This window comes from Phyllostomus hastatus, unplaced genomic scaffold (assembly GCF_019186645.2).
Source record: "Phyllostomus hastatus isolate PE091 unplaced genomic scaffold, TTU_PhHast_1.1 phas_contig_1, whole genome shotgun sequence".
Classification (NCBI taxonomy): Eukaryota; Metazoa; Chordata; class Mammalia; order Chiroptera; family Phyllostomidae; genus Phyllostomus; species Phyllostomus hastatus.
The window spans coordinates 46,821,726-46,837,800 of NW_025333498.1; the positions used below are offsets into that span (position 1 = coordinate 46,821,726).

At 34.2% G+C, this 16,075-nt stretch overlaps 1 protein-coding gene across 1 annotated transcript in view; it reads left to right on the top strand.

Moving 5' to 3' along the window:
- LRP1B (LDL receptor related protein 1B) overlaps positions 1–16,075 on the top strand; it is a 1,811,620-nt gene that overhangs the window by 1,735,736 nt on the left and 59,809 nt on the right. The window contains exon 85 of the mRNA XM_045853515.1: positions 684–845. Within this exon, the coding sequence (XP_045709471.1) occupies positions 684–845 (162 nt within the window). The remainder of the gene's footprint in view (positions 1–683; positions 846–16,075) is intronic.

Below are 16,075 nucleotides of genomic sequence, written 5' to 3' on the forward strand. Positions count from 1 at the left end.
GATGATACATCAAATTTGCTATTGTGTGCTGTTCACATTAGACTTCTAAATTATTTTACTAGACTATAAGTGACAGTTCTTACATGAATAAAACTCCTAAAATGATGTAAAATAGGACTCTCATAAGTGCTTATGTATAAACACAGTATGCATATTTAAATGAAATAAACTAATGTTCATAAATAATATTATAGATGACATGTCCACTTTAAATTTATTAAAATAATCATTTATAGGAAGTCTAAGCTCTGCTGTATGTAGATTCAGCAGTAGTTGGTACATTATTAAACACTGAGAAATATGATTTTCCCTATTTTATATTCTAATGGTGAATACAATTTGCATTACTGCATAAGTAGAACAAAAATAATTGTAAAAGCAAAATGGCCAAGAAAGAGAAATTCAGAGAATAGTGCAAGCAATTTAAAGCACAAAATACATCTGTGCATATAAATTGTGTATAAAATGAGCTATGATAATTTTACCAGATGTGAACCTGAGTTATCACTAAATCTAGGCATCATTGGAATGTTGGAAAACTGAGTCCCGAAGAGGGTTACTGCCTGCAGTCACAGGTTTAAATAAACTAGAACTCTGGCTTCCTGACTCTTACCTAGTAAGGACTCCATGAAAATGAACCATTTTAGTTCAGTAATTTCCTTTTTATTACCTTTTTCCAATAGGGAGACCCACCTGCATCTGTGCACTGGGGTTCACTGGACCAAACTGTGGTAAGACAGTCTGTGAGGATTTTTGTCAAAATGCAGGGACCTGCATTGTGACTGCCGGGAACCAGCCTTACTGCCACTGCCAGCCTGAGCACACTGGAGACAGATGTCAGGACAGTAAGTGAAAGCAGCATCGATGTCGGTCCAACAGCATGCTTTCATGCGCAAATTAAGAAGTTTGTGTATTACCTATATCTAGATTCCCTAAATTACCTCAGTTTCAGCCATCCCCTATTTTTCACTTTTACCACTATGTTACCCCAACTCTAGTAATTCTTTACATCCTTCTTTATTCTTCTTTTATTTTAAAAATCACCTGTTTCTTCCTTCTCCAGCTTAGATTCCCTGGTATATCATTATAATCATTCCCTTGTATACACCCTCAACTGCCTTGCTCCCTCTTCCCTTCTATTGTTCTTTTCTAAAAAACCATAACCATGGTTAAATCTAGTGTTCCATCTGTCTTGAACCAGTGCCCCTCTGCTAAATGCAAGCAAAGAAAAATGCAATCATAGAGACTGATCTCACTTGAGTTGTTCTCACTAATCTTGAATGGGCACTTACTATGGCTTCTACTGTATTTCACTAATTGACTCTCCTAAATGTCTATGTCATATTTTCCCCTCTCTCCTCAAACCTCCAATATCTGCTCCCCAACTTTATTCTCAGCTGAATAAAGCTGTCTAAAGAAAACTGGCACAAGTTCTCACCACCACACCACTCAACCTGCCTTATCCTGTACCCATACACTCTGGTTTCCTTCTCAAGACTGGGGACCCTGTGCTCTATCTAATGCTACACTAGTCACTTGTACATTATTTACCTCTTAGCTACTCATAGACATGTCTTTTACAACCGTCTCCTCTTTCTCTTGCTTTACCAATATATTCCTTTCTTCCCAGTCCTCCTTTCTTTAAAAACCTTACATTGTACCCACATCCCCTTTTGGCTATAACTTTATTAAGCTACTTATTTTTTTTAAGTAGTTTTGCTCTAGAGAGGTTGTTATACTCTACAATTCCTCTTTTTATTTTTCTTTTGATTGCACCCCTGTTGAGTTTTTATCTTCATTATTCTGCTGAAGGCTCTTTTATCAAAGTCAAGTTAATTAATTTCTTTTAATGTTATTCATGTTTTTATACCCAGTGTCATTTTTCAATTCTGATTTTACCTCCACAGTCAGCACTTAATCACTCCATCCTTAAAACACCTTCATCAATTGTCTTTACTTTTACTAGTCTCTAATTTTTGTTCCAGTTTTACTGTTTGCCTCCTTCCATGGTCTTTTGCTGATTCCTCCTTATTTTCCTGACCTTTAAACATTGGAGTGACTTGTGACTCTGTCCCCATATCTCTTTTTTTTTCTCTGAAACACTCACTCCTTGAGCCTATGACTTCTTTATAATTTTGCACATTGGAAAGACCTGAACAGGTTTAATGAAATATAGCAGCAATTTTCAACCAGTATGCTGCAAGAGGCACACTGGTGTGCTGCAAGAACTTTTAAAATATGCAATACCTGACTATTTAGTCAGAGGCACTTATCTTTTTTCTCTTAGATTATCAAAGAAAAAAGAAAAATGACCACAGCCAACACAACAATAGCCATCCAGTGTGAATGAATCAAATTTTACCTTTTTTTGGTCATATTGGCAAAAATATATATTTTTGGTGTACTGCCAAATTGTAGTAATTAGTTCATGTGTGCTATGAGATAAAAAGATTGAAAATTGCTGAAATATAGTTTTCCAAATATCATCTCCAAAGATTTTCTTTATCTTAGCATGTATTGGGGCCTGTGTATTATTTAAAGTTTTCTAAATGTTTTTCATATGTGAACAAGATTGAGATGTACTGCCTGGATAATTTCAACTAATTGAGTGGATTTGTATATCATCCAAATAGGAAAAGTTCCAAATTTATGTATGTAGCTAAACCTAGCTTCTGAATCCCAGATTTTTATACCTGTGTCTACTTGAGAGCTTGAATTATTTCTAAATTAGCCTGGTTTTATCACCCCAAAACTCCCCTTTTGTAGTTTACCTTATGTCTTTAAAGCAAAACACTTAATTCCAGAAAACTTGGAGTCATTTTTGACTTTTCTCTTTCTTTATACGCCACCATCTTCATTCTTAGTTTTACCTTTAACATAGACCAAAATCTGAGCACTTCCCACCAGCTGTATTCTCACTGCCCTCATTAAAGCTACCAGCATCTCTTACTTGATTATTGCCGGCTGATCGCTATGCTCTTTTTCCATACCTTCTTGTATCTATCTTCAAAAGAGAAGCCACATAAACAGTTGTGGATTTTATCCATAATTTCAAAAAAAATGATTTTCACATCAATCACATTTACTGAGACCTTCCTACATCCAGAAATTCTTGTATGTATTCTTTTTTGCATTAATTACTTCTTTTTTGCATTAATTCAATTAATTCATTTAATTCAACTAATGAACAAGGTATTGGTTTTATTCTTATTTTACAGAAGAAGCTACTGAGAAGACATAAAGATCCTCCTGGAGATCACATTGCTAGTAATTTTGAGAGCCTAGATTCAAACCCAGACAATCTCCAGGAACCATACCCTTAAAATTGCTTAACATTTTTGTCCCCACATTGTTTGATATCATTGAGTACCTTACTGAGAGTCACCTAGGTCTCTGTCATTGTTAAAAGTATATAGAACAGCAAGAATCAATCTATTACATTGCCTTATTTGAGAATCAAATATTTTGCCTCTGATGTTATAGCGGGAGACCACTTCTGCTGCCATCAAAAGTTAGCTTCCATTTCAAATTAGTATTTCCTTTTCTATGTGTACATTATCCACATATTAAATCAGCCTCTTCTTGGCACATAGAGATGCCAGTAAAAAGCCAATGCCCTTTTTCATGTTGCTTGTCCAAGTTACCTTTTAAGTGATATGCATCACAGGCCATCAGAGTTTATTTGGTGAATACAATCCAGTTACATGCATGTAATCACACTCACATGTCCCTCAGTCCTCATGGCTCCCTTGTCGCTCTCCTCTCAACCTAGCATAGTATTCCAACACAACTTCCATTTACTAACTTACAGTTTTTTTTCTTCTTTTTTTGCTCCATCATCCTCACAACCCTGAATGGGGTCAGTACCAACTACTATTCCACATCATACAAATGATCATTAATATCCAAACTCTTTTTGCAGCCTCTTTTTTATTCTAGTAAAACCACACTCATTATGCTTTTTTATATACCAACTTCCTGGGCCACTTCCATTGCCACTTTCTCATGCTATTCTCTTCTCTGAAAAACACTTTCTTTGGATACCTTCTCATCTTCACCCCTCCATGCCAAATTCTATCTTGTCTCTTTCCAGCTTAAACACATTTACTCTTAGAAGTTGTTCATATTCACCATTAGGTTGAATAAATCTCTTTCTCTTCTGAATTTTCCAGTTACTGGTTCTTTACCTCTCTGTGCCTTTATTCACTTTTGCCTAGTATTATTGTTATTTGTGTGCATTCTTCCTACTTGCCTTGGATGACTTCTTTGATACTACACCCAACAATGGCCTTTGTCAAATAAACAAATGAAAAAATAAATAATCATAGGTAAATAAATAAGAGCTGTTTGGAGATAAGTTAATAAAAGAACAAGAAATTTAATGCACAAAAGCTATATTTAATCAGGGTACAAATTTTGTTGGAAGCTTTTTCTCAGTTCCTAATTCTATCATCCTAGAATATCAGTCTCTTTGTTTTTCATTTTTTAATTTAAGTTGAAGCATCAACAGTCTTCATGTTCTTAAACAAGTTTTAAAAATAGTATGTGGCCATCATTATAGCAATTTGAATTCTTAAAAATAAGAAATTCAGCGGCTTATATTTTAATTGACAACTTAATGGAATCACAGTTTGAGGTAGCTTAATGCATTATACAAGCTTACATTATAATTTTATTACTATTAGCAGCCACAGCACTTCACACCTTTCACTGCAAAGCACTTATTAAAATTAACCAATTAATCCTTAGAGAGAGGTTAAATAACTTGCTCAAGGTCCCAAAATAGTAATATTATAGTCAGAATTGGCCCCCAGGAGTTGTTGATCAAGATGTCGACAAACATTCCTGCAGTATGTTGATGCTGTTCTTTGGCAGCAAAATAAGTCTGTGGACAGTGTCATTAAAATGATAAATCCAACAGCTGACAAAAGCATAATAAATTTAGTATCTATTTGATGTGAGCTGGCAATGTTCAATGAACCTGGTGTTCTGTCAACATTGTATCTTACATATACAAAACCTTCTCTCTATAAATGAAGGAATGGCAGAATGGTTCATTACAGTGCCTAATTAAAGGCCCATTAGTGAGAAGTAGAACATCAGTTCTTAGTTGTGCTGAGTAAAAACATTTCACAACCCTAATGGCAATATAAAATCCTGAGGTCTGAAATGCAAATTAATTTTAACAGCAGCTCCCAGGGAGGAAGGACAGTGATAAATAATGGTGAATGTAAAATCAAGTATGTTTTAAGTTGTTCAAGAGCAAATATAGCTCCATTTCATGCTATTTTGGAGAAAGGATTCTTAGTATAAATTTAAAAACAATAAGCATGGAATTTTACATTTAAATCTGGAAGTTAACTATAAGTTCAACAATATCTGAGGTAATTTGTAATTAAATAGTCATGACATCAGAGCAAAAAGAAAAATGGGAACAACTTAATATTTGTCTAAGAGCCAGGTCTTCAACTCAAGTGGCAATCTGTTCTGTCATTGATATTTTCAAAGTCCTCTAGTGATCTGCTTTAGGAACCATTATACTTTCAATTAGAACTCAGTTTATTAGAAATGCATCTGTCTGACTTACTCCCACTGGTTCCAATAAGTGCAGACATTAAATAATAACTCAGGTTTATGAAATTAGGAGTACCTAACAGTAATCCAAACATTTATCTGTAACTGCTGTTAGAACCATAGCTTAGATAAAAGTTATGAAATATAGATGTGAACCTATCATATGTTGTGATGTGAGGGATTATTTTTACAACTGTCCTTCCAGAAAAATTTTATTCCATTAATTAGTCAGTTAGTGAATATGTTTTGGTGTTTACAATAAACCCATTACTGTGTTTGCCATGAGGAAACAGTGGTATCAGAGACATTTCCTGACCTCACAGAGCTTACAGTCTAATGTGTGATTCTGAAAATGAAAAAAGTTATTATTGATAATTTACTAACACATAGAGGATACCAGTACTCAGGACAGAACATAGAATTCAGCCCCTTGGAAAGAATTCTTGAGGAAGCAAAATCCAAACTGAAACCAGAAGAAAGTAGAAGCTAACCGGGTGAAGAAGGGAAATAGAGAATACAAGAGCATTTACAAAGACTCAGAAGGGACATCCTTTTAAACTTATCCTTTCTGTTTACATTAAATTTTCCTAGGGCAGATCTGGCAAGGGAAACAACAATCAAGTAACATGTATAATGTATTGGTAACAAAGATATATGCTGTCATACATCATTTTATCTGATAGATGATGGTTTAACAAATGTTCACATGACTGTATGAGGTAAGTATTATTAATCCAACTTTACAAGGGCCAAAAAATAAGATTAGCTATTCTCCCTAACCTCCTAGATTAGAGAACAGAGGAGTAATAATGTGTAGCCTTGTGGGTCTGAATCAAAAAGCAGACTTCTCCTGATATATTCTCTTATCATTTAATACCCTGACCCATCTACTGCATCTTATTAGATTCAGTAGGAAAACATTCCAAGTTCAGAGGGCACAGTGGCTCAACCTGGTTGTTACAAGTTTCCACTTAACTGAAACAATCATTAATATGAATTTTAATCTTGAGCTAATTAAGCCTATGTTATGCCCAAGCAGAAGAGAAAAAAAGACTTTAATAAAGAAAGAAGAATAGGATAGAATCTTTTTTCATTATACTGTAAGTATGAAGACCAATTAGGACTAAGAAAACTCTCCCCAAAAGTTCGTGACATAAAAAGTTAAATTATTACTCAGGACTAGCTATTTCTTCTTTTTTTTAAATTGTTCTTCAACTACAGTGGTCTCCATTTTATACCCACCAAACATCCGCCCCACCCATCCCTGCCTCCCACCCTTGAACCTACCCCCTTTGGCTTTGTCCATGTGTCCTTTATACATGTTCCTTGATGGCCCTTCCCCTATTTTCTCCCATGATCCCTTTCCCCTTTCTTCTCTGGTAACTGTCAGTTTGTTCTTTAATTCAATGTCTCTGGGTATATTTTTTTTGCTTGTTTGTTTTGTTGATTAGGTTCCACTTAAACCAACTCAAAAGAACCTATGCACACCAATATTCATAGAAGCACAATTTACAATAGCCAAGTGCTGGAAGCAACCTAAGTGCCAATCAGTAAATAAATGGATCAAGAAACTATGGTACATTACACAGTGGAATACTACATAGCAGAAAGAAAGAAGGAGATTGTACCCTTTGCAACAACATGGATGAAACTGGAAAGCATTATGATAGATGGAATAAGCCAGGCAGTGAAAGACAAATACCATATGATCTCACCTATAAGTGGAATCTAATCAGCAGGGCTAGCTATTTCTTAAGTATTCAAGTATTTGAGATTCTTAGGCTACTGATTGTCCCCCAATTCTCTTTCTTTTGGTGAGAAGGTAAACACTACCTACATGTAGGTTCTCATCATCCCTTGTCTGGATTACTATAACTCAATCTCTTGTGTACTCTTTCTTCAAACTTGGAAACTCATTTATCATCTCCAAAATATACCCCCTTTAATTGTTCATACCTCTTTTTCTTTACACATAGAATTCTCCATATCTACTAATTACCCCTGTTGTCTTCTTAGGACAAAACTTCCTTTTGTCCTAGGACATTCACTTTTACAATGAGTTAATGTCATCATTCATGTTCTTAACTTTCTACCTGGCTAGTATATGAAATAACTCATAGTGTTCTGCATACCTCATCAATCTGGGGAATTAATTCAGTGCTTGGATTTAGTAAATTGTGTTAAGTATGAGAATGACTGTAATCAAAGTAGAAGAACTCTTCTTTCAACTTTCTAGGTCCATTTTTTTTTTCTGTGCTTTAAGATCCCACTAAAAGGCAGTGTCAGAGTTCTGGGCCACCTTTACTTAGTAGCTCATTGAGATCCACACTCCATGAATAAATTTGTGCTTGTGTTTTCAGTTTGAAAAAATATTGTAAAAATAGAATTGGGTTTGAATTAATGTGTGTGAAGAAAAATAAATTTATTCATGTGACCATAATATAGAATGGTGACCTAAGAGTAAGATAAAATAATAATTTTATTATTATATTCTAGATTAAGAGGAAATTCTCAAAATTATAAAAATAGTGTTGAAGACAATTTGATCTAGCAGTAAAAATAATATTATTAAAAATAGACTTTTACTGTAAAATTATACCTTCATTTAAAGGATGGCCATTGGGTTGGCCAAAAATTCTGTATGTTTTTATGCATAAAAAAGACACATTTTTTTGCATTTTTACCAATAACTTTATTGATTTGAATATTTTGAGTATGTTGGCTATTTCCCCATGTGGTATCACATTTCTTATTCTCAATTAATATCTCAATTTGATCACTATCAGCTTCAACTAGTCTACCTGACCATGGAGAACCATCCAGCAAGAAATCTCAAGCATGAAAATTCACAAACCACTTTTGACACATACATCAGACACAGCACCTTTTCCATACACATTTGTTGTGTGTTTCAGTTGTGTTTTTATCTTTCTTGAAAGAATAATTCATAATATGCCAAAAATGTTGTGAATTTTCTTCCATCTTCAATACCTAAAGGGCTATACAATGAATTTTTGTATAATTTTGGTAAGTTTATTTTTAAACACACACTGATATGACAACTGTCACAATACAATCTAACAAAATGATTTTGAATGAAGTTAAAGACAATTAAGAGCTACTAGAGCTACCTTATGAAAAAAGAACAAATGAACATTTTGGCCAACCCAGCAATAATGAGGCAAAAGATTTAAGCAAAATGTGTTTACATAAAAGATAATTTATTGAAAACTTCAGTAAACATTCCAAGAAGATAGTTTGTCATATGTGATTCAATGTATATATACTAATTACTAAAGTTAATTTATTCAATTAATATATATTGAATATTTATGGATACTATTTACTATTCTAGGTATTGGGGAACACATCAACATAAAAGTTTTTTTGAATACATGTACCTACATAATTTTTAGGTAAATAAAAAACAAATGACATCTTTTCCAATTAAAAGTCAGACAAAGCTGCAACTTAGAGTTATATAGTGACAAAAGACCTGATGAAGATCAGAAATGGACTTTATTCCATACTATTTAGAAGTGTACCATTAGTTTTCATATGATTAAGTTTCAAATACCAATGACATTTTCATAAAGTTATCAGTATATTTACTATTATCTCTATATCATATAACATACTTGGAATTTTAGTAATTACGTTTAATAATTTAAGTATTACTGAAAAAACTAAGAATATTTTGTCACTCTTGTTGGAAACATAGCAGCAACTTATTTTATTAAAGCTGTACTTTATTTTGAAACAAATCAGTCTCACAATACTCTTGTAAGAGTGCATCACGTTAAACTATCACAAGATTCCATGGTTTAATCTACCTTTATGCCACATTAGTACTACCAACAGGTATTTAGCCTTCTTTTTTTAACTTAAGAAAGAGTGACTATACAAAATAATATTAAAGACAATGAAAGGCAGCCTTAACACTATTTAATTGAAGGCAGAAAATAACCTGTCATACAAGACATGGTTAATAACTGCCTGAAGAGGGGTTTGTATTCAAATATACTGAATGAGCCCAGTTGGAAGCCCTTATCAAAAGCAAATAAATAAATAAAAAGCAAGGCATTACATGGGTAGAAGTCATCTATGATTATAATTCTGCTGTGTTTGGTGTTAAGTAAATTGAATGAGTTTATAAATAATTATCTACAAACATAATTGGGCATTTAAAAATAATATAGTACATAAAGTATGTACAGACACACAGACTGAGAAAAAATATTTACTTGAGTCTTACCTCAAACCAAGCAAATTATTTCTACATACTGGTAAATACATCTGCCAACATCATATTTTAAAATAATTTAAATGCAAGTTTAAGAATGAATTTAAAACACAGTTGTCTATTCAGATTTGGAATGTCAACTGATGTTTTGAGAAAATGTCATGAGTCAGGAATCTTTAAATTCTTCAAATGGAAGAAAATAAAATAAGTTCTGGCCAAGATGGAGGTTAGGTAGAGACCCTTCACTTCCTTGCACTACCAAAAGGATGATAACAACCAATCTAAAATCAATAAACAACCAAAAGTGCCAGAAAATCAAAGTGCATGGAACTCTAACAACAAAGGAATTAAAGAAAAAAAAAAAAAAAAAAACAGAACAACCAGACCAGTAAGGCAGCGGATGTGGGAGCTGACTCAGAAAAACCAGGCAACACAGCAGACCTTTGGGGCAGGGCTGGCTGCTGATCTCAGTGGGCTGCATGAGAGGGGCTGACTTAAGGGGACTCGCAGGTGGCTGTAGGCTATGGTGGTTGCAGCAGTAGTAGAAGCTCCAGTCTCACACAAGAGTCCCACTGAAAAGGGCACTAGAGATGAACAGGCAAGCTGCACTATTCCTTCTCTGACCCCTCCCCCACAGGCAGTGCCATAGTGCAGCAAGGAGGGTTGCCCTGCCAAGGTGAGTAGCTAAGGCCCCTCCCCCTTGGAACCTATCAGCTACACCAAGACAAATAAATATGGCCCAAATGAAAGAACAGAGTAAAGCCTGAAAAAGAGAGCTAAGCAAGGAGGAGATTGCCATCCTATCTGATGGAGAGTTTAAAGCCCTGGTAATCAAAAGGCTCACAGATCTGATTGAGCTTGGTCAAAAAATGAAAAAGCAAATAAAGGATATCCAAAGTGAAATAAAGCAGAATGTTCAGGGAACCAACAGTGACAGGAAGGAAATCAGGATTCAAAGCAATGATTTGGAACAAAAGGAAAAAATAAACATCCATCCAGAACAAAATGAAGAAACAAGAATTTGAAAAGGTGAAGAGACACTTACAAACCTCTGGGACAGCCTGAAACATTCCAATATCCAAATTATAGGGGTGCCAGAAGGAGAAGAGAAAGATCAAGAAATTGAAAATTTATTTGAACAAATAATGAAGGAAAACTTCCCCAATCTGTGAAGGTAATAGACTTCCAGGAAGTCCAAGAAGCCCAGAGGGTCCCAAAGAAGTTGGACCCAAAGAGGAGGAACACACCATGACACAAAATCATTAAGTTACCCAAAATTAAATATAAAGAGAGAATCCTAAAAGAAGCAAGAAGAAATGAGAGAGTTATCTACAAATGAGTTCCCATTAGACTATCAGCTGATTTCTCAAAAGAAACCTTGCAGGCAAGAAGGGCCTGGAAAGAAGTATTTGAAGTCATGAGAGGCAAGGACCTACATCCAAGATTCTTCTATCCAGCAAAGCTTTCATTTAGAATGGAAGGACAGATCAAGTACTTCCCACTAAGGTCAAGTTGAAGGAGTCCATCATCACCAAGCCATTATTATACGAAATGTTACAGGGACTTATCTAAGAAGAAGAAGATAAAAATATGAACAGTAAAATGACAACTATCAACAAATGAACCTTAAAAAAAAAAAGAAAAGCAACAGAAACAAAAACTAAGCAAACAACCAGAACAGGAACAGAATCAGAGAAATGGACATCTCATGGAGGGATTTCAGTGGGGACCAGGGAGGGAGGAATAGTGGGGAAAAGGTACAGAGAAGAACAAGCATGGTTAGTAGGCATAAAGTAGATGGGGAGAGACAAAAAATAGTATGGGAAACAGTGGACTCAAAGAACTTATATGAATAATAACCCATAGATGTTAACTAAGGAGGGGGGAATGCTTCAGGGTTGGGGGACAGAGCAGTGGGGGAGATAACGGGGGGAAAATTGGGAAAACTGTGATAATATAATCAATAAAAATATTTTAAAAAAACAAAAACAAAATAAGATTCCTGTCTTACAGTTAATATGATTGATTTTATGTTTATGTATTTTAAATATTTCATCACTAAAAACTGGTGTTATTATTCTGTTTTAGGCAAAAAAATAGAACCTCTTTTGATAGTTTATATTTAACCAGAAAATATTTTGTATTTATCTTGAATATTGATAAAAATGTTGAGAGTTATTGTGTCATCATCAGCTTTAGAGGTGAAAATAAATTCTTAAAATCTTAAACTCATAGCATCCGAGACCCAGAGCAAAAGACCAAAGATAAGAGAGAGTTATAATTTACCTTACAGTTAAATATAAAAATTATAATTTACTCTATGATTATGTTACCCATCAAATAAAGAAGAGCAGATCTTTGCTTAAATCTAACAATACATTCATAATTGTATTTGTATGTTCAGCTTCATTCTAATGAGTACAAATATATCAGTTTAATTCAAATAACTGAATATATTTTAAAATCCATTATTTTCCAACAAATAAGTTACACTAAAAAGAGGAGATCCTAAGTAAAATTGAGATAGCCAATAATTGGTCATAACAAATATGTAATTATCCAATAATGAACTATTAGTAGAAAAACGTATCTATTAGGAATTGCCATCAATGAATTACATACTCTTTAAGTATAGCTCACTGAGAAATAAAACGTCACATAAGAAAAAACTAAGAACCATATAGTTTCACTCATCTGTAGGATATAAAACGGAAACTCATAGACACAAACAACAGTATGGTGGTTACCAGAGGGAAGGGGGTTGGAGGTATTAAAGGGTAAAGAGGTCCACATATATGTTGACAAAAGATTATTTGATTTTGGGTGGTGGACACACAATGCAATATATAGATCATGTATCATAGATATGTACACTTAAAACCAAATAATCTTACTAACCAATGTTGCCCCAATAAATTTAATTAAAAATAAAATAAAATAAATTTAATTTAATAAAAGGATGAAAAAATCACGTGTTTCATAATACAACTAGGCAAATAATCCAAAGATCAAGTAGCTAAATTTAAATTTTTAGATCTTTATTATCATGTGAAGACCTGTGGTAGTAGTATACTTTTCAATTTGATGAAATAATTTGTACTTTATTAGTTTTGAAACCGAAAATAATTATATTACAGTGATCTCAGGACCAGCTTTCCTTGAAAATCAATTGACATAAATAATCAACATAGTGGCAGAAACAAATTGATGTGGGATGACCATGTAATGAGTGGCACATTATTTCACTGACTACTCAATTATCATTTGAAGTCAAGCATTCAGGTCACTTCCTTGGTAGGATCCAGACCACAAATTACTGAAATTAAGCTAGAGTATTTCTACTCCAAATTTTAATACTCCCTCAACTAGAAGGTAAAGTAGCCTTCTAGTCTTTTTAAGGGTCTCTTATCTAAATAAAATAAATACATAAAATATTCAGCATAAAATTTGTGTGTAATTTTTTGAACTTCATTGAATATGCACTGTAAGCTTACTCTTCTGGAATTGGCCAAGCTGGATTCCAAATTAGAGAAAAAATGTTGCATTTTAGAGGTGATGATATGGAATTAAATATTCTTTCAGAATCATTTAGAATATATAAAGTAGGAATTTGTAGACTAACAAATAGTTATTATACAACTTTACCTTTCCAAATCATTTTCATCATCACAGGGGAAACTCCACATGATTTGTAAAAGAAAATAATAATAATGATAATTGTAACTGCATTCTTCTTTAGGTTTGGGAGTTTCAAGTGAGACAATCTGTAAGAAAGATCCTTTGTAAATTTTAAAATCAAATGCAAATATTTTTAATATTTTTAATTTAATAGATATTTTGAGTCCCTATAACTTATAATATGCATTATAATATATATTTTAGGTCATATTGATTTTGGATAACAAAAAAAGTTGATTAATTTTTACAGCACTCATGGTTACAGTCTGAGATTGTTTTGAAAAGTAATTTCTGAAATCACCCATGAATTTAGAGTACAATCCTGTATTGAGTCACATAAAAAGTAATTAGATCAAGACACAGAAGAACATTTTTTTAAAAAGATTCAATTCTACAAACAGGTTAGGCTATGACTACAAACTTAAACCTATTGGAAGTTTGAAAAGTTTAGTTTAGGTCAAAACAATGCCGCATTTCAGGGAATTTAGGAAGTCACATTGTATTCATATGACAGTGTAGAGTGTCTGGTAGTTGGTTCATTGATCCAGTAGCCCAGTGTCTATTTTATGCACTCACCAGATGTACAAGGGATCTCCTATCGAGACTTGATAGAGACAAGTAAGGTACATCTAAGTATGTCAGAAATCACTACTTGGACATTTAGATTTGGAAAAGCTTTGAAGAAGGAAAAAATAAAGATGGAAGGATAGAAGGGAAGAAAGAGAGAATGAATGAATTATGTACATAGGAACTACATGGGTTTGTCTAGGATGGCCTCATACTCCCCCAGTTTGATGAAGTAGGATGTTCCCTGCCCTCTAGTTAGGCTAAAACATGACAATACCTTTCTTTTTTTAATTAAATACTTTTGAATTTTATTGTTCCTCAAGTACAGTTTTCTGCCATTTTCCCCACCCCTCCCTATGACCCCAGCCATCCCCATCTCCCTCCCCTGTTTCCAACCCCCCTTATTTTTGTTCATGTGGCCATTATAGTTGTTCCTGAAAACCTTTCACCCTTTTCCCCCCATTATCCTCTCCCCTCTCCCGTCTGCTTGCTGTCAGTTTGTTCTTAATTTCAATGTCTTTGGTTACATTTTGCTTGCTTGTTTCTTTTGTTGGTTAGGTTCCAGTTAAAGGTGAGATCATATGGTATTTGTCTTTCACCACCTGGCTTATTTCACTTTGCATAATGCTCTCCAGTTCCATCCATGCTTACAATAGTCTCATCTGAGATGATCTTTTCCATAATTATGTCCTACCCTGTATTCTTCATCTCCCATGCCTTTACAAAACTCCAGTTTTCTAAAAGAGTTATTACTTTGTGCTCTGAATTGGGTTTTTTTTAAGATTTTATTTATTTATTTTTAGAGAGGGAAGGGAGGGAGGGAGAGAGAGGGAGGGAGAGGGAGAGAGAGAGAGAGAGAGAGAGAGAGAGAGAGAGAGAGAGAGAGAGAGAGAGAGAGAGAGAAACATCAATGTGCTGTTGCTGGGGGTCATAGCCTGCAACCCAGGCATGTACCCTGACTGGGAATTGAACCTGTGACACTTTGGTTCGCAGCCCGTGCTCAGTCCACTGAGCTACACCAGCCAGGGCTGAATTGTTTTTTTAATTAGTTCCATTTATTGGTTACCAAAAATATTTTATTGATCTTGATTTTTGTTGAACTTGGTTAGTCTTGAGGGTTGTATAGGTATAGGCACTCTGAAGACATAAACAATATTAACACAATAGTGACTAGTAACATAATTGATGTCCATACATTTTATTAGGTTGTAATTAATTGAATTTAACATTTAGTCAATGTGTTGATAGAGAAATCAGAGCCTAAGCATGGTAAATGACTTGTTTATGATCGGGGGGAGTTCTATCTAGAATGTGCATGCTTTGTTCTCATTCTATTTTTAACCATCATATGCCTATTCTCTTATTTGGTTTTCAGTTAGCCTCATCTGATAAACCCTATGTAGCTGTCATCTGCAAGTCAGATTGCTTATAAATTTCAAATGACTACCATATTATAAATCATTAGTTGCTAAAACATTTTATGGCCGATTGCATTAAAAACAAAGGAGTATTCAACTCTAAACATTGTTTATAAGCAGAAGTTACATAGGTTTCTATGATCTTTGAGAAAACATTACCATGATAGTTTTATGAGGTAACCTTTGACTAAAATTATTGATGTTATCATTTTTCAGTCTGTTTCTTATTGGTTCATTTTTTTATTATTTATGCTATTACAGTTGTCCCAGCTTTTCCCACCTTCATCCCAACCTTTCCACAGTTAGTCCCCATCCTGTTGTCCACATGCATGGGCCCTTCATATATGTTCTTTGACTAATCCCTTCACCTTCTTTCAATCAGTCTCTGCATGCCCCTATCCTCTTAGAGCTGTTAGTCTGTTCCATGTTTCTGATGGAGACACTGGCCCACAGTGTCTGCATCATTATGGATGAATGAGACATTCATAAGGACTACCAAATCCAGTGGAGGAAAAGGGACAGCATGGCTTTTCTCTCAAGGGGAGCAAAAGCCTTGGCCCATGCCGTGACCAGCCTTTGTTGGATTTCTCCGCAA